This window comes from Haliotis asinina, chromosome 1 (genome assembly GCF_037392515.1).
Source record: "Haliotis asinina isolate JCU_RB_2024 chromosome 1, JCU_Hal_asi_v2, whole genome shotgun sequence".
Taxonomy (NCBI): Eukaryota; Metazoa; Mollusca; class Gastropoda; order Lepetellida; family Haliotidae; genus Haliotis; species Haliotis asinina.
The window spans coordinates 53,967,633-53,987,193 of record NC_090280.1 but is presented as its reverse complement, the minus strand read 5'-3'; the positions used below and the strand labels follow the sequence as shown (position 1 = coordinate 53,987,193).

Here is a 19,561-nt window from a genome sequence, read left to right as displayed (position 1 = left end):
CTTTGTTGACAGGGTTTTATTTTTCATATGTATGTATTACGCATTTAGAAGTAGTTTCAGTCATGATATAACTGAAATATTGCCTATATGACTTGAAATCTCACTCATTCCTCATATATAGTCCTTGGAGAAGTAGATAGAAATAATATCTCAAACAGAAACCAGTTTACAAATATGTCTCAATGTCAGTTAAATAGGAATATTTTCTCAGAACTCATAGAATCTGATTCCAGTGTTGAAATTGCTTACCTTTACTCAATGAATCAAAATACTGATGCGTAACATATGCACATTATCATATGTGGTCAGATAACTGGTAATTTGGCCTCATTAAAATTAGACTTGGTAACCTCTATTAAAACACCTCTTGTACCTCATATCTGTCTTTACTGCACATTCCAGTGAATAAAGCATCTATCAGGAGAGCAGACGGTCAGTGTTTGAACCCTGGTACATGTTGTTGCCCAGATGAAACTACTACAGATTTGATTCTCATGTTATATCTGTAGTATGATGTCATCTTGGATTCATGCAAAGTTTATAGACAAGTTCAGTCATCCACAGTAATACCAGTGCTAGCTTGTCGCTGTGTGAGTGCAGTTTGCTTAAACACATTGTGAATTCACATCAAACTTCACCTTATGAATCTACACTAAACATTGTTAATGTGTCAATTATCACAATAATACTGATACTGCTGAGTATCAACGCTTTTATTCCAGAAACACGGGACTACTACTTGATGTTTAAGAGTCTGAACACAAGCAAGACAGGGGGAATAACTCTGGACGAGTTCTACAGAGTATTCGAAATCAGCTCTCTACAGTGGAAGGTGGGTTGAAGCCAAAGCAGTATGGTTTCACAACTTCTGGCAGTCTAGTGATATTTGTTTTGGTTAGGGAAACCAGCGTCCACAAATCATTCACAACACTACAACGTGTCATAAGCTCTTATTTTACCATAGCCTTACAAATGTTTCATCGCTGCAAATGCTTTGTGGGCCAGGACCCTGTACTGGAACGAAACTGAATATCTGTCACTCATAATGGATGATTTCTTTCACCAAATTTGCAGATCAAAGATATGCTACTTTAATTTATATTTTTCTCACATGATATTATATTTTTTTTTCACCCCAGCTGAAGAACGATGATTCCTTATGGTCTTCCAACTTCCGTCATCCCTGCAACATCATCTTCAAACGTAAGTACCCTTGACTTTGCAAGGGGATCTAAATGGGATCTCTGTTTACATTTGGAGCTTTTCAGCTTGTCGCAACATTCATTTTGAAAATTTATGGATTAAACCTGCAGACCTCAAGGGCTGTCAGTGCTCAGTGAATTCTTGAGACAAATCTTGGATGAGATGTGATAATACACAGTCTGTGAGTGTTTTTAGTCCAAACATATCTTCATACTGATTTTTGTTGGCAATAATGAGAATTTTTGGTTACTATAGTGGGTAGGTATGGAAAGAATGTCATAATGTCATTTTATCTGTTTTGACTTTGAAAGATGGTGCTGGTATTTTAGAGTGAAACAATATGAAATAACTGTTTATCTAAATAATCACTATTTCCATCATTTCCATATTGTATATTTTCAAAAACTAAAGTTTAATGGAGCCTGGCTTTGATTGTATGTAGCTAGGGGACACAAGGGTTATACAAATTTCTATTGATTCTGAAGGTGTCACTTTATGGGGGGGGGAGAGTTGAGGAGGAATGTTACCATCATTGCAAGCTGGTAAATATATTGCCATTTGAAATTGTATTTCTGCTCTTTATTTTCTTTTTCTGTCAGTATATCTGTGCTAAATTAATACAATTACAGTTCGACTCATTTAGCACAATTCAACATCTGTGTGGAATTGCTGCTTGACATATAAGATTTGCTATTGATCTGTTTTCTTTGATCTACAGAGAAGCAACTTCAGGTGTGTTTTGTCTTTCAGTTCTAAACCGATTCGTCAACTGGAAGTGGTTTGACTATTTCATTTGTAAGTATATGTAATGTTTATGTAAAGAGAGTGAGTGTTTTGTTTTACACCACATTTTTTAATATCCAGGCAATATCATGTCAGTGCACACCACAAATAGGTTTCACACATTGTACCCATGTGGGAAATTGAACCCGGGTGTACAGCGTGACAAGCGAATGCTCTAAAAACTAGGCTATCCCATCACCCCCTAATATCTTCAAACAGACAGATGTCTGAGATACCTGAAGTTTCACATCCTATAGACTTGTCCTATTCATGTGACGAGGTTGTTAGCAAGGGACTATACAGGTGGCTTTCATCACAGTTAAGCACCTCCATCATGTGGGCTTTCATCACACAGTTAAGCACCTCCGTCATGTGGGCTGTCATTCTACATGATGTCCTAATACCAGGATAATACTGAAATACTGATTGAAGGGTCATTATATGCTCTCAATCAGATGATACATGATGACAGAGAGCTTCATGTTGTATGAGATTTTAGAATGTTTTTATATTCCTGTATTTATAAACAGTAACTATAGTTTAAACACAATTGTTTGTAAAAGAACAATTTTGCACAGTGCTTGTTTTGAGCCAGATACAAAGTTCCTGAGATATGAATCGATAGCTACAATATATTTCTCTGCTTATGGTGTGAGTCTCTGCTCATGCTATCAACCACTTGATTATTTGTAGTTGTTGATGTTCTCTTGCTAGTCGCACCTGATGGTTTTTGCTTGTTACAGATTTGGTGATTGCTTGTAACTTCTTGTGGATCCTGATTGAGACAATCAACTTATCTAGTGAGTACCCTAGGACAGTCCGATTCAAGCCTAATCAGTTGCATTGAATTATAGCTTGGGGCATAACCCTCTGAATATGATACTTACGTCTATGTTTGAATTTATTCCGCCTGTTGAGGTTGAATACCTCTTCTCTAGATTTGATACCCATCTCCAGATTTGATACGTCTCCATATTTGATACCCTTTTTTAGACTTGATTTTCCCATCCAAGTTGAATACCTCTTCTCTAGCTCTGATACCCCTCTCTGAATTTGTTTCCAGACCTATTTTTGGTAATGTTGCCACTGTTTTGGTAGATTCAGTTAATTTCTTAGGGTTTTTAGGTAAATTCATTTAATTTGTGATATATGTCATATATATAGATATATATAGATATATAAACCGAGATATATATATTGCATGCTTCTGATGAATGGAAAGTAGGAACCTAGGGAATTGTTGTATACAGATAGTTTGATGTATGTGAAAACACTGGCGGTGTATATTTATGTGTGTTTTGTTACAGTTAATGCTGTCAATGTAAAGTCATACGATTTCACAGCAAGCTGGACTTCGATTGTGTTCGTATGTAGTAAGTAGCTTTCCATAGCTTTTCTATTGGCTTGAAAAGTCTATTTTCTAAGTCTATAAACATAGTGATCCCCATGTTTAAGTAACTCTTTAGAATGACTGGTATATCATCACCATGGTCACTTATCATCAATTAAAATATGGGTCATCATGTTCATTAGTGGGTTGAAGTGATGACTGAGTGATATCTATCAGCTGGTATTGTTTTTGCCCCTTGGAAATACTGACTGTTGAAAGAAGCTTGCCATGCATATCCAGATATTATGCTATACAATGTTAGCAGTCTGGTCTAAGCTGTCTCTTCACACCTGAGATATTGCTGAGTATGGCATTAAACCATCAATCTACCGCTAATAAATAGTGTTACCAGGGTTACTGGTAAATACTGAAATTGTGCAGTATTTGTGTCAGAGTTTACAGTGAGTGTATTACATTACTGTGTTTGTACATGAAGTGGGGTTTTTTTGTTGTTTTTTTTTCAGTATACTCAGTGGAGGCCATATTGAAGATCCTTGGCAAGGGGCCACATCTATATTTCACATCAGGCTGGGACCTGTGAGTTTGGCCTTTGTGACGTTATGTGTGTTGTTAGTACCTGACTGCATAGTGATGTCATCAGTGATATCATCAGTGATTAGACATGTTTTTTCTTCCTGGCCAGGTGCAAGATATGTTCTTAGGCTGTTACACAAATGTATGACATGTTGTATCTGATTCAAGGCAGGTTATGATGTGTTGTATGTGTTACTAGGCAGGTTATGACATGTTTTTCGTTTTGCTTAGCAGGTTATGGCATCTGTGTGTTGCTGGGCAAGTTATGACAAGTTATTTGTGTTGCAGTTTTGACACATTGTGTCTGTTGCTAGGCAGGTGTATGACGTGTTCTGTCTGTTTGCCAGGCAGATGTATGACATGTTCTTTGTGTTTTTGCTAGGCAGATGTATGACATGTTCTTTGAGTTTGCTAGGCAGATGTATGACATGTTCTTTGTGTTTGATAGGCAGATGTATGACATGTTCTTTGTGTTTGCTAAGCAGAGGTATGACATGTTCTTTGTGTTGCTAGGTTTGACTTCCTGGTGACTGTCATCAGTGTCATAGGAGTGCTGCTTGAGATCCTGGATGACAGCTTCTACTATATCATTGTACTCCGTCCTTTCAGATTGCTCAGGTACAGAACATTCTCTGTAGCAACACAAATGACTCCTACACACATCACACACATGGCTCCACCTACATCACACACATGGCTCCATATAAGACACACATGGCTCCACATGCATCACACAAATGCCTCCACCTACATCACACATTGTTCCACATGCATCACGCATGGCTCCACATACGTCACACACATAGCTCCACCTATGTCACACAGATGTCTCCACATACATCACACACATGGCTCCCATGCATCACACACATGGCTCCACTTACATCACACATGGAACTGAAAATCTAGGGGGAATTTGTTGCCCCCTTACAAAAAAAGGAGGGGGAATTTGAGAAATGTAGGGGGGAATACCTGTATTACCATCTTTCAAAATACAGTGGATGTACGAAAGTAACTACCACCAGTGAAACTATTGCTCATTTTATTTTGGCTACAATGGTCACATATCATAGCACCAAGGTCATTTTGAGAGAGCCATTTCCATTCTTGCAACCATTTTTTTATTAAAAAACACTTGGTTTGGGTTTTTTTAGAGTCAGAGGAACGGGGGTCAGTCTCGGGGTTTTGCTCGCCTTTCGATTCAAACGTCTCCTTAACAGACATATCGGTCAGGGGAGACGTGGCTGACACTGTTGCTTTCTGAGTGGTATTTTGTGCAAAAAAATCAGTTATTTTCATTCTTTTGCATGACATTATACACGCCAAATTGCCACAACCCGTTGTAAATAAGAATTTTTTATTCATTTGTCGTCTGCAACTTCAAGTGATAATATTGTCTGATTTCGAAAATGACGCTAAAACGAACTGATGTTCTAAAAAAGATCAACAAAACTGTGTTTTGCAAGTACTGTACACAAGCACTATGTTTAGAGTTAATAGTCTAATGTTGTCAATTAATTAATTAATCAAACCATAACTTCATCGAAAAATGTGGTCTATCTTCATACTGATATGAATGGAATTTCGTTTCCCCAGTGGCGATAGTGATTTTAGCCAAGGGAGGTTACTCTGTTATGTTTACATGTTGTCACTCGAACTTGACTCTGTGGCCGACTCTGATTTAAAAAGTCATTCCTTCTCAATATACAGCTTTTTTCGTATGTTTTTTGAAAGGTAGTTAGGGAGCAAATTACTATGAGCGACAGTTCACGCACTGTTGTTTTTATGAGGCGCGATTTGATCATTATTAGCGCGCATTGAGCAATCGCGCGTCCTAGAATAAACACTGCAAATGCATCACACATGGCTGCACATACATCACACACATGGCTCCACCTATGTCACACAGATGGCTGCACATACATCACACACATAGCTCCCATGCATCACACACATGGTCCACATGCATCACACACATGGCTCCACCTACATCACACAGATGGCTCCCATGCATCACACACATGGCTCCACCTACATCACACACATGGTCCACATGCATCACGCACATTGTTCCACCTACATCACACAGATGGCGCCACCAACATCACACACATGGCTCCACCAACATCACACACATGGCTCCACCTACATCACACAGATGGCGCCACCAACATCACACACATGGCTCCACCTACATCACACACATGGTCCACATGCATCACGCACATTGTTCCACCTACATCACACAGATGGCGCCACCAACATCACACACATGGCTCCACCTACATCACACACATGGCTCCACCTACATCACACACATGGTCCACATGCATCACACACATTGTTCCACCTACATCACACAGATGGCGCCACCTACATCACACACATGGCTCCACCTACATCACACACATGGTCCACATGCATCACGCACATTGTTCCACCTACATCACACAGATGGCGCCACCAACATCACACACATGGCTCCACCTACATCACACACATGGTCCACATGCATCACGCACATTGTTCCACCTACATCACACATATGGCTCCACCAACATCACACACATGGCTCCCATGCATCACACACATGGTCCCCATATATACATATCACACTCCTGGCTCCACATAAATCACACACATGACTACACATACATCCCCTCTGGAAACAATGCTATTGAAATGAGTCTCCCTTGGAAACAATGCCATTATGATGAATTTTCTTCTCAAGAAAAGTCCATTATTTTCATTAACAAGCTACACTGAACTATAAAATGAAAAACAAACAATTAACACACTTCAGTTGTAATGTGGAAAATATGTAGAAGGTCTGCTAGAATTTGTTTAATCATGTTTCAAGTGAAATGATCAATGTATTATTAACATTTTGTTCCTCACCTCAGGTTATTTAAAATCAAGAGACGCTACAGAGATGTGCTGGGCACACTGTTTGTGCTGTTCTCGCGGCTGACAAGGTAAACTACTTTTGTAATGTTTAAGTACTTATATAATTGTGATTACAGATAATCAATAATGGGCATGGTGAATGAGCAAAGGCACCACGCTCGTAATGCAGCATGCCTAGAGGTACCGGAATTGAGCCAACCCGTGTTAAAGTACACTGTTCAATCCTGTCCGCATCATACCAAAACAGATAAAAATATGGTACTTGTTTGTCCCTGCCTGGCACTGGGCACTAATTGGACCACGCAATCGTCGGCTCGGAGTCAGTATAATGTTTCTGATTGGGTTAGTCACACTTAACTGTGGCATGGTATCTCAATGACAGCTCAACTCAGAGCTAGTACAAGCAGCCACACATATATGTGCATGCCACATCTTCGTATGAGTGAAACATTCTCAAGCACGACATTAAACCGCATTTCACCTTACCTTCATTTCGTTTTGCTAGTAACTGTGAGTATTTCTAAATTATAAGGGACAATTAAAGTATGTGAGGTTTAGCAGAGATGCCAACCCATACAAATTTATGGATTCCGTATTTTTTATGAAAAATAAGAGCAAAAACTACACAACTACAATAGCAGTAAAAGAAACCATTAGATTAAATTGTCAAATAGCATATGTACTACACACGAAAAATTTCAACCATAGTTTATTTATTGTCAATGTGTGGATATTCAAGACTGATTTCGGTGAGAACAGTGTTAGTAACAAGCTCTTAGAATATCTATTTATTTTTGTTAAGTACGAAAGTTATTTGGAAAAGTAAATACTTATTTAGGGCTTTTTCGTTTGCATCAGTTTTTGACCAAAATACTAATTGGGCTGACTTAGAGTTGGTACCTCTGGTTCAGGCAGACTAACTTGGTGGAATGGATTTCACGTATCCCAGTTGCATGGATCAATGCTCATATGTCAATCAATGCTCAAGACGTATTTCCAGACAACTGTTGTACAGTGAGCGTTATACCAAGTGCAGTATAGACGTCATTCAAGCAATGAAAGGTCATTAAGTCTGTGGACCATGGTAAAGAGACGTGATTGTTGTTGTGTTCCAGTTTGGCTGTGGTGATCATCATGGTCTATTATTTCTTCGCTGTCATTGGAATGGAAATGTTCCTCAATGTCGACCTGAGGAACTGTTGCAAGTGAGTCTGTCAACCATTGTTCCATAATACTTCGCTGAGTGTTGTGTTCTATTATCATCTTCATCAGAAGGAACAGTTGTTCCTGTGTTAGTCAGGCATGTTGATATGCTGAGTTACTTCCCTTGGCATCTTGGAATATCACTATGATTACAGAATCAGAATCACTTCAGTTGTTTACTTCATTATGCTCTGATGCCAATCAGAAACTGCTTTCTCCCCCTCTCGTACCCCTCCTGCATCCCTCCTACTAGCTGAGATACACAGATCCATGGTAGACATATTGTTCCAATCTAGGAATATAATTAATTTTCTGCTTTAATTATCCTCTGCAACACTTTTTGGGGGTGGGTTGGTGGTGGTGTATTAAAATGCGCTCTATCTGTCTGTCCATGCATGCATGAGTGCATCCGTGAATATTCATCTTTTCCAGACCAAAACACTATTTCACTATTTCTTCATCAAACTTGGCACTTAGATAAATCTGGTGATGTACCAGTGCCTTTTAGCAGTGTTAGTTTCTGAATAAAATATTTTTTGCATTTCCACGGCAACGAGCTCAACTTTGGTGGGTGTGCTTTTTTCCGGAGCAGAACTTTAAAACTGTTCACTATTTCTTAACCAAACTTGACAGAAAGATAGGTCAGGTGGTGTGCTGGTACCTGTTGGTACTTTTGGATTTCGGAATAACATGTTTATTGTGCATCCATTCCAACAAGTTTGGCTATAACTGAATTTGGTTGTAGTCTTCCTTTCCTTTCTGAAGCAGAACTTTTCAATACTCTCCTCCCAAATACACACCAAACATTTGATATCATAATAACTGGTAGACATACTCATAAAGATTATTTTGCCATTGCAGGGGATACTGATGACTTTGCCTTCTTGTTAATTATGAAATTAATGTAACCAGGAATTTTCAATCTTAACTCTTAAAAAACAAATAGTCTGCAATCCCCATTGCAAGTTTGTTATTATATTCACTTGCTGACATGGCCTAATGACCAAAGTTTGAAGGAACAAGCACAAAACACAAAGCCAAACAGTTCTCTGGTCTGCCTGTTATATGTCATGCAACGTCTGCTCACAACTCACTTGATGTTGGTTGTCCCAGGAACACCAGTATGGCTGATTACTACCGCTTCGACAGCAAGAACCAACAGGGCTACTATTTGAACAACTTTGACAACATTCTCAGATCTGGAGGTGAGACAACTGGGTGAATAGCACCTGTAGACACTTATGTACATGCTGGACACCCTACAACTCACAGTTTCCATATGGATGTAGGAGATGACTTGATGGGGTGATAAGAATCCTACGGTTCTTTTGAATGTGTGTCATGGTATGCAGTGTCATGGGTTGTTGCTCACTAAACCATTCCCCTGACTTTGGTCATGTTGCAGAATATGGCAGAATGTGGCTCTAGACAACTATCAAAGGAAAGAGGAATAAACTCACTAAAGAAATGTCGAAAATAGAAAAAAAACAACTTTTTTTTTTTATATCTACAATTTAAGTAGTTAATTTGTGAAAGTGTGAAATATCTGATAAACAATGTTCATTCTAACTACATTCTAAGTAGTAGGTAGATAGGGAATGTAGAAAAGGGACCTTACTGACTAGAGATTAGTGCAGAAATGGGCAATGTATTTTTTTCAAGTAACTTATCTCACCATAACTTTTATGAAAAAAACACATGGAAGATGTTAATCAACAGACAAGACATATTCAACACATACTGACAGACATAAAATATCTTTGAGATTACCCTTTTTGTCTGTCAGGAGCACTTGCATTCCATGCCAGGTGAGTCAATGGTCCAGTCATCATACCTGGCTGTGCAAGCTAACTGCCATCTATAGTCTGATTTTTTGGTTTCAGCAGCTAGTCGTTTTCTAAGTTTTGTGCGATTTTACGAGTAAACATGCTTTTCTTGATATCCTATTACACATCCCTCTGAATGCCCAGTTAGGCTTAAGTGGGTTTGCGTTTGTTTAATCCTGACACAAGGATACATAGAAACAGCCAAAAACAGTTGTGGTTTTTTTTTCGACACTACTCTATATCAGTTTCAGTGGTTGAAGGGGCAGTGGGGTAGTCTAGTGGTTAAAGCATTCATTCATCATGCTGAAGACCCAGGTTTGATTCCCCACATGGGTGCAATGTGTGAAGCCCCTTTCTGGTGTCACCTGCCCTGATATTGCTTGAATATTGCTGAAAGCATTGTAAAAAAATACTCTCTCAGTTGGTTGAATGAGTTAATCAAACATCCAGAGTCATATTGAAATCAACTCATTATGCTGGAATTGAAGATTTGCCCTAATTACAATTCATGCAAAAATTATTTCATCAAGCTGCAAATCCATGTTTCTTGATATTTATTTGGCATGCATGCAGTGATATAACTAAAATCTGTTCAAGAGACTCTTTTCAACTCCCTGTTTGGCTGATGAAGACAAATTGAATCAATTACTGCAATGGAGCGTTTGATCATGGCTTTAATTATTTGTTGCATATTGAATTGAAACATTTGTGTATCTCATATTTGAAGTGTCTTTGAATTTGTTTCAATTCTCTTTCAGTGACCTTGTTTGAACTGACAGTTGTCAATAACTGGTTCATTATAATGGTGAGTTCATTATATATGTTGTAGTTTGGTAATCTGATTAATCATTCATGCATTAACTGTCAGATTGTAGTTCTTGCTTCCATAAAATCAAAGACCTTTGGACAACCACATGACAGACGAAGTCTGAACAGCGTGTTGTGATCTTTGATCATCCAAAACCTTGACACCCAAGGAATGGACATTTGCTAGTATACAGATTCATAAACAGCTTGCCTGAGTTTTCAGCAATGTGTTCCGATAAATCTCCACTATGCCCTACATGTATCTAGGCCTTGGCCAGATAATTTTATTACCTCCCATTGCTGACACGCATTCACACAGTAGCCAGTCAGCTAAGCTGCCGTTTTAGCCAAGCTTGCTAGTGTCAGCAAAGGTAGCATCCGAATATTTGAAGGTTTGTTTGCAGTACGACTCCAGTTTTGGGGGAAATCATACAGAAAAATTGACAGGTCCAAAACTGTAAAAAATAAATACATATGCAAGAACTCCTTCTGGCTCTTTCAGAGAACCTCCACATCATCTGTGTTGCCAAGTTTAATTAGGTAATTTGAGTTGTGATTGGTACACTCAACTTCCCAGCATAGACACCTGGGCTTACTTACACAAAGCGATTTTTGTGCTACAATGATTGCGATTCCCATTCATTAAAATAGTCTTAACATAGTCATAGTGCTAAGATAGTTTTGTGCAAGTGGGCCCTAACTGGATAAAAATCCAGTCACGGGAGTCAATAAAACTGTCAGGTCAAGCCATAGATGCATCCAGGGTATAGTGCTGACTTATCAGAGATATGAAGGATGTACTGGGAAATTCAAGTTCTGTATTCCAGTTTTGAACAATGAATAAGAGATCATTCTGGAATGTCTAGTAGAAGGGCATATGTATATATTGTATATTGTATATTGTAATGGCTGTTGAAAGTATTACTGTTTCAGATGTTTATGTTTATCCCACTGATCAGGGAGACAGATGACAATTTGCCTCAATCAGTTGTACAGCTTGTAGTTGTTGTTAGAAATACCTTGCATTAACCTTTCATGGATACACTTTTAGAATGTAACTCATTCAGACTTTCATCATCCCCGTCTGGTAAGTGATGCTGTGGCTGGTCACGTTATTCCAAATGGATACAGTAATGGGTAGCCTCTGATCTTAGGCAGGTGGGCTAGCCTTGTGTGGTTAAAGCATTTGCTCGTCATGCCGAAGATCCAGGTTCGATTCTTCGCATGGGTACAATCTTTGAAGCCCATTTCTGGTGTCCCCTTTGTGATATTGCTGGAATATTGCTAAAAGCAGCATGAAGTCATACTTGCCTTTCCTCAGGCAGTATGATATGGTGTTTTTGGTGATTGTTTCAAGTTTTTAGTTGTGTCTTTGGCACATTTGGCATTGAAGCAGTTCCACTTGACATCAAGGAATAAAACATAATGTGAAAAAAATCATATTTCCTGTTTGTCCAAATGTCGCATTTTTATAACTCTTTGCTTTAGATAATGGTATTATTGTTGCAGTTTGTTATTTTATGTTTCTAGGTTATGTGGTATATTTTCTACATTAAATAAATTGAGCTTTGTTATTATATTCACTTGCTAACATGGCCTAATGACCAAAGTTTGAGGGAACCAGCACAAAACAAGAAACCAAACATCTATCATCTAGATTGTTTATGACAGGTATTTCAGACAGTGATCAGAATTGGGCATGCTGTTTCCAGTGAGCTGTTCAATGTCAAAAACACAAATCTGAAGTCAGTTTATGTTCTGTGCACATGATGGACCACAGTAGGCAGAGAAAAGTTAAGGTGTTCAGACTGACATCATTTTGCCTTGCTTGGATCTTTTTATGTATACCTGGTGACCGTCATCTTGTTTGTTGGATGTTCATGTTTCATCATGGCATGGTTCTGTTGTAGGAGGGATATGCACAGGGCATGAGTGAGTGGACTAGGATCTACTTCATGCTGTTCTACATCGTCATGATGGTGAGTGTGCTTGCGAAAGGCAGGTTTGTGCAGTACACAGACTACCTTTCATGGATGTTTGTTTATTTGTGGTTTAGTGCCACACTCAGGAATATTCCTGCTACATGGTGGCAGTCTGTAATAATCAAGTCTGCACCAAACAATCCAATGATCAACATCATGAGCATTAATTTACGCAATCTGGATACAATGACATGTGTCAACATGGTCAGAATGACCATCCAATGCCATTAGCCTCCTCTTTCGACAAACATGGGTTACTGAAGACCAATTCTGATCATCGCAGGTTATTCCAGAATGGCATCCTTATCTGGCTTTCCTTAATTCATCACAAATTTCATCCATCTCCAGCCAATGAATGTATTTGGCGTTGAAATGAAGTATGAAATTATGAGTTATCTCCCTTGCAGGTTGTTATGAATATCGTAGTGGCCTTTGTGTTGGAATCGTTCCTGTTTCGTATCAACTATCGGCGTACAATGGATGTGGATGACATTGAAGGTACAGCATGTTTGAGTCACTTGTATTGAAAGTGATCTGTTATCAAAGTCAAGGACCTTTTCAATTTCCAAAAGATTAGACAAATTCAAGTTAAACTTCAATTTTGTGGACCGTATATATTCCAATAATCAAAATTGCAACTTTGAAATTTTGGAGATAGATTGTTGTTGTTGTTTTTTAAACATAAAATTTTCACCAAATGTGTCCACATACTCAAGGGGTGAAAGGCCCAAAATATGTATGAGATGGTCACTATAAGCAGGAATGTGTTTGTTGTCATTCAGACAATGTTTTTGTGTTCAAAATGCAGTTAAATTGGGGCGTCCTCAGTTAGCAGTTGGGTCAACACTCGTTTTTAGGTTTTTCACGTGTTCTGAAAACTGGTTTAACTTAACCAAAAAAAACACACTTGGGACTGTAAGCATCTTCTACACTGCGACGACAAATCTGAACAGAGTGAGGCATTCTTGTCAGCTTAGACTTTCTTGAATGTTCTCTTTCTCATGACTTTTTGTTTAATTTGTATTAGTCCTAAAAATCTCGAGCATGTTTTTTGTTTAAATTACGTTAACAGCTGTGTATTTTGTACTGTGGAATACTTATCCAGGTGAGCTATTTATCTAGGTGAACTACTACATGGGAGTAGAAAAATTATGTCCCACCAGAGTTTAAAGGTGACATTTTTCAGTATGTGTGACAGCTCTATATGAAAAAAACTGCTCTCATGCATCATGCTCTGTTCCAGATCATGGTTTGTACAATGTGGAGATCTCCATGTCCGAGGAGGAGAGGGACATGTGTGAACGGCCACACGCATGGCTGACCGGTGCTCACATATCCACCACAGCTAATCTTGAGGGATCACAGGTACGTCAGTCATAGATCACCATGGTGAATATATGTTACCAAAGTACTTTTCATAAAGCTGATGCCATTTGATTGGAAGTGCGTAGATTAAAGTGGTTGAGGTAAGTTTTACAATGATTTTAGCAATATTTCAGCAATATCATGGAGGGGGACACCAAAATTGGGTTTCAGACATTGCACCCATGTGTGGAATCGAACCTGGATCTTTGGCATGATAAGTGAACACTTTAACCTCTAGGTTGCCCCATCCTGCCATTTATGTTAAGGTATAAGGAGGCATGTGACGTTTTCACAAGGAAATGTCAGTCATAGATCGTCATGGTGACTATATATTACCAGTAGTCTTTACAAAGTCAATGGGATGGCCTTGTGGTTAAAGCGTTTATTCATTCATGTCTGATACCAGAAGTGTTTATCATTCGTATTACAGTAAATAAAGGCATGTGACAAGGTGGCATGGTAACCTGATGAATAAAGTGTTCACCCGATGCACTGTGGAACAGAGTTTGATTCCCCCTGTGGTACTAGTTGTAAACTAATGTTTCCTCGAGAGCGTTTTAGAAGGGCGCTGCGCCCTGCCCTTTTCTTATGGCGCCCTGCCCTTTTTTACTGCGCCCTGCCCTTTTCTTATGGCGCCCTGCCCTTTTTTACTGCGCCCTGCCCGGTACTTGCTAGTTGTGGTGGAGCTCGGGCACAGACTGAAAGTCAGCAACTGTGACAAGCATCTTTGATCAGCCTAAACACTGACAGCCACAATGACAACGACTTGGAAGCTGTTGTGAAAAGCTTCCTGAGAAAAAAGCAAAGGAGACTGTAGGTTAATAATACATGAGGCTCAATCTGGTCATTTTGTTTTGGTTTTTATTGTGGTTTGTGCCTTTTTCAAACTAGGATGCCCTTTTCTGTAGAAACTTTACCCTGCCCGCTTTGTGGTCTGGAGGAAACACTATAAACCTATGTCTGGAGTCCATTGTTGTCATGATATCCCTGGAATATTGCTGTAAATTTGCTGGAACATTTGTCCCCAACTTTCTTTTAATTTTGTCCACTCTTGCTTCTAGTGTTACTGCATTCGGCAGCTGTCCTTACGAAACTGAGTCTAGATTTTCGAAGCTCTTTCAACGTTAAGATAGTAGTAAGTGCCATACATTAACATTAACTTATGACTGTCTTAGCGATAAGAGAGCTTTGAAAAAGTAGGCCATGAAAGTCATCTGGTATTCTCACTCATCATGTGTGAAACAACACATCTACCTTGGATTCCAGTTTGGATGCATAGAGACGTTATAATAATGAGTAAGGCCTGTGTTTAAATGTTCCTATGTGCTTCTGCTTATGGTATTTTATCTTGGACTTGATCCTTTCTACTAAGGCTATGACAGCTCAATTCTTGGTCCTCAAACTAGACGTGATGATGATGATGATGATGATGATGATGATTGTCGTAGATGCCGTATGTGTACCGTGGTGAGAGATTCCGAAGCAAGGAGGACTTCAGTCTCAGGATGTACTCAGACGAGCTGCAGGTGAGTGGACCTTGCTGTTCTCATCCAGGTCACTGCACTGTAGCACTCTGCACTGTACACACTACCACTCACCAACCACACCACCCCATGCCTCACACCCATCCAACCACCACACAGAGCACGCCCCACAACATCTCTCATGCCCACTTCACACCACATGCCACATACATTCTAGGTGCATCCCCTGTCCCCCAACTTGGGTGAGTGAGTGAGTTTAGTTTTACGCCAGCAATATTCCAGCTATATGGTGGTGGTCTGTAAATAATCTAATCAGGACCAGACAATCCAGTGATTAACAACATGAGCATTGATATGTGTAATTGGGAACTGATGACATGTGTCAACAAAGTCAGCGAGCCTGACCACCCAGTCCCGTTAGTCGCCTCTTACGACAAGCATTTTCGCCTTTTATGGCAAGCATGAGTTGCTGAAGGCCTGTTCTACCCCAGGACCTTCACGGGTCCCCAACTTGGATGGACGAACCCAAGTGCACTATCATCCCAAACATGTCCACCCATACATTCTGCTACTTGCTATTCTCCTGGATTGAGGAAGAGAAGCCCAAGTGCATATTTTGTTACCTGACCACACAACCCCCACCACCACACACACATACTTATGTACTAGCTGGTGTTCCCCTTGTACCCCCCAGACCTGGATAGAGGAAGAGAAAGTCAAGTGCACATTCATCCCATGCACATTCACCCACATGTAATAACTGCTGTTCCTTTGTGCCCCCCAGGCCTGGATAGAGGAAGAGAAAGCCAAGTGCACATTCATCCCATGCACATTCACCCACATGTAATAACTGCTGTTCCTCTGTGCCCCCCAGACCTGGATAGTGGAAGAGAAGGCCAAGTGCACATTCATCCCATGCACATTCACCCACATGTAATAACTGCTGTTCCTTTGTGCCCCCCAGACCTGGATAGAGGAAGACAAAGCTGAGTGCACATTCATCCCATGCACATTCACCCACATGTAATAACTGCTGTTCCTTTGTGCCCCCCAGGCCTGGATAGTGGAAGAGAAGGCCAAGTGCACATTCATCCCATGCACATTCACCCACATGTAATAACTGTTGTTCCTTTGTACCCCCCAGACCTGGATAGAGGAAGGGAAGGCCAAGTGCACATTCATCCCATGCACATTCACCCACATGTAATAACTGCTGTTCCTTTGTACCCCCCAGACCTGGATAGAGGAAGACAAAGCCGAGTGCACATTCATCCCATGCACATTCACCCACATGTAATAACTGCTGTTCCTTTGTGCCCCCCAGACCTGGATAGAGGAAGACAAAGCTGAGTGCACATTCATCCCATGCACATTCACCCACATGTAATAACTGTTGTTCCTTTGTACCCCCCAGACCTGGATAGAGGAAGGGAAGGCCAAGTGCACATTCATCCCATGCACATTCACCCACATGTAATAACTGCTGTTCCTTTGTACCCCCCCAGACCTGGATAGAGGAAGACAAAGCCGAGTGCACATTCATCCCATGCACATTCACCCATATGTAATAACTGTTGTTCCTTTGTACCCCCCAGGCCTGGATAGTGGAAGAGAAAGCCGAGTGCACATTCACCCCATGCACATTCACCCACATGTAATAACTGCTGTTCCTTTGTGCCCCCCCCAGGCCTGGATAGTGGAAGAGAAAGCCAAGTGCACATTCATCCCATGCACATTCACCCACATGTAATAACTGTTGTTCCTTTGTGCCCCCCAGACCTGGATAGTGGAAGAGAAGGCCAAGTGCACATTCATCCCATGCACATTCACCCACATGTAATAACTGCTGTTCCTTTGTACCCCCCAGACCTGGATAGAGGAAGACAAAGCCAAGTGCACATTCATCCCATGCACATTCACCCACATGTAATAACTGTTGTTCCTTTGTACCCCCCAGGCCTGAATAGTGGAAGAGAAAGCCAAGTGCACATTCATCCCATGCACATTCACCCACATGTAATAACTGCTGTTCCTTTGTGCCCCCCCAGGCCTGGATAGTGGAAGAGAAAGCCAAGTGCACATTCATCCCATGCACATTCACCCACATGTAATAGCTGCTGTTCCTTTGTTCACCCCAGACCTGGATAGTGGAAGAGAAAGCCAAGTGCACATTCATCCCATGCACATTCACCCACATGTAATAACTGCTGTTCCTTGGTACCTCCCAGACCTGGATAGAGGAAGAGAAAGCCAAGTGCACATTCATCCCATGCACATTCACCCACATGTAATAACTGCTGTTCCTTTGTACCCCCCAGACCTGGATAGAGGAAGAGAAGGCCAAGCGGAGGGAGGCAATCTGTGAAATGGAACAGATGAGACAGAGATTGAGTCGCCCCAACTCTCGGAACTACGAAGACACCATCGAGGATGACCTTGACTTTGATCCAGACGCCTCCAGAAGCTGACATGAAGATGTGAATGGAATGAGAAATACTTTCATACTTGTAGATATCTGAATGAAATACAGCTGCCAGTTTCAATATGCCAGTATTGCCGGTGAACATATGTATACGACGTGTCATTGTAAGCCAGAACTTTGTTACAAATTGCCTACTCAAAAATACTTATATTACTGTAGTTAGTATAGTATTAAAAATTATACGTATCTTGGGCATTTGTTGTAAAATACTTTAGCTCAAGATAATAGTTGCCATTTGCATAACAAAATGATTTAAACAATAGCCACAAGAAGTTCAACAACTCTGTGAGGATGTCATGGACATTTTTTGTAAAATACTGTAGCTCAATATTACAGTAGCCATTTTCATGGCGTAACAGCCACCAGAAGTTCAACCACTGTGTGATGATGTCATAGAACCAGTAACCATGGTAACTATTGTCTTTCTGTGATGGTATCTAGTAACTAGTGATGGTTCATCTCTACTGTAAAAACCTGTCCAGAGTCATAACATATCTGTCTGGTAATCTGGTGACTTTTGTCCGAGACAGAAATATACTGAGGGAAAAAAATAAGGGTTAACATGAAAGAATATATGTCCTTTTATGTTTTTTTAATCTTTTTTTTTGACAATCTAGTGTAATATAACTTGTAAAGAAACCTGTGAATAAGGGAACACTTGTGATCCCTTATTTCTTTTCCCCTCTGTATACTTCCATGATGGTACTTTCTTAAATACTTTATGTGTGAATCTATATGACTTCAGTAGGAATGCACAAGTCCACTGGATTTGACTTCTTTTATTTTTTCATATTTTTTGTTAAAATCTAAAGTTAAACCTGTTCTAGCTGAATATCTGTATAAATGAATGGCCGAACTTTAATTCTAAATTTTATTTGAACTGTGCTTTGGCTCAGTTTCTCTGGAGTCCATGTATTAAACAGGGGATCAGCAAGTTATGATATTTTCCTTTTTAAACTCGCTGATAAATCACTTGTCCATGGCCAGTTTTAGTTGTTTATCTACTGGATCAGCACATCATATACATCATGTATATTGTCACATACCTGATTTTGTAACTTACAATCAATATATACTTTCTCCATTTAATGGCGCTTATATATATGTATATACCTGTGAAGCTGTTTGATAGAATTGTTATTCAGTAACCCATGCTTGTCGTAAGAGGTGACTCACAGGATCAGGTGGTCAGGCGTGCTTACTTCGTTAACATAGTCCATATCCCAATTGTGTAGATTGATGCTCATGCTGTTGATCGCTGGATTGTCTAGTCTGGACATTAATATTTACAGAATGCTGCCAAATAGGATGAATATTGTGGAGTGCAGCTTTGAACAACAACCAACCAATGACACTAATACAGTCAAATGATATCCTGATGTCACATATGTCATGTGATGAAAGCAGTCTGTAACACTGAATATAACTTGCTTTCCATGCAGTTGTTAGTTTTATTCTGTTCTCTTACTATCATTTACCATGTTGTTCTTGGAGGGAATTTGTAGAAGTTTTAGTGGTGATTGTTGGCATTTGAGGGAGTTTAAGTCTTGATGGCAGCAGAACTTTTGGCAAACACTGGCTGTGTATTAACCTGT

At 39.9% G+C, this 19,561-nt stretch overlaps 1 protein-coding gene across 1 annotated transcript in view; it reads left to right on the top strand.

Annotated features, from left to right (window-relative positions):
• LOC137294001 (two pore channel protein 1-like) overlaps window positions 1-18,520 on the top strand; it is a 37,959-nt gene extending 19,439 nt beyond the window's left edge. The window contains exons 11-26 of the mRNA XM_067824916.1: window positions 723-832; window positions 1,140-1,203; window positions 1,954-1,998; window positions 2,730-2,786; window positions 3,294-3,359; window positions 3,841-3,913; window positions 4,424-4,528; window positions 6,814-6,885; window positions 7,933-8,022; window positions 9,134-9,225; window positions 10,605-10,651; window positions 12,564-12,632; window positions 13,043-13,133; window positions 13,879-14,000; window positions 15,449-15,526; window positions 17,803-18,520. Of these exons, the coding sequence (XP_067681017.1) occupies window positions 723-832; window positions 1,140-1,203; window positions 1,954-1,998; window positions 2,730-2,786; window positions 3,294-3,359; window positions 3,841-3,913; window positions 4,424-4,528; window positions 6,814-6,885; window positions 7,933-8,022; window positions 9,134-9,225; window positions 10,605-10,651; window positions 12,564-12,632; window positions 13,043-13,133; window positions 13,879-14,000; window positions 15,449-15,526; window positions 17,803-17,952 (1,331 nt within the window). The 3' untranslated portion in view covers window positions 17,953-18,520. The remainder of the gene's footprint in view (window positions 1-722; window positions 833-1,139; window positions 1,204-1,953; window positions 1,999-2,729; window positions 2,787-3,293; window positions 3,360-3,840; window positions 3,914-4,423; window positions 4,529-6,813; window positions 6,886-7,932; window positions 8,023-9,133; window positions 9,226-10,604; window positions 10,652-12,563; window positions 12,633-13,042; window positions 13,134-13,878; window positions 14,001-15,448; window positions 15,527-17,802) is intronic.
• Window positions 18,521-19,561: the final 1,041 nt, after the last annotated feature.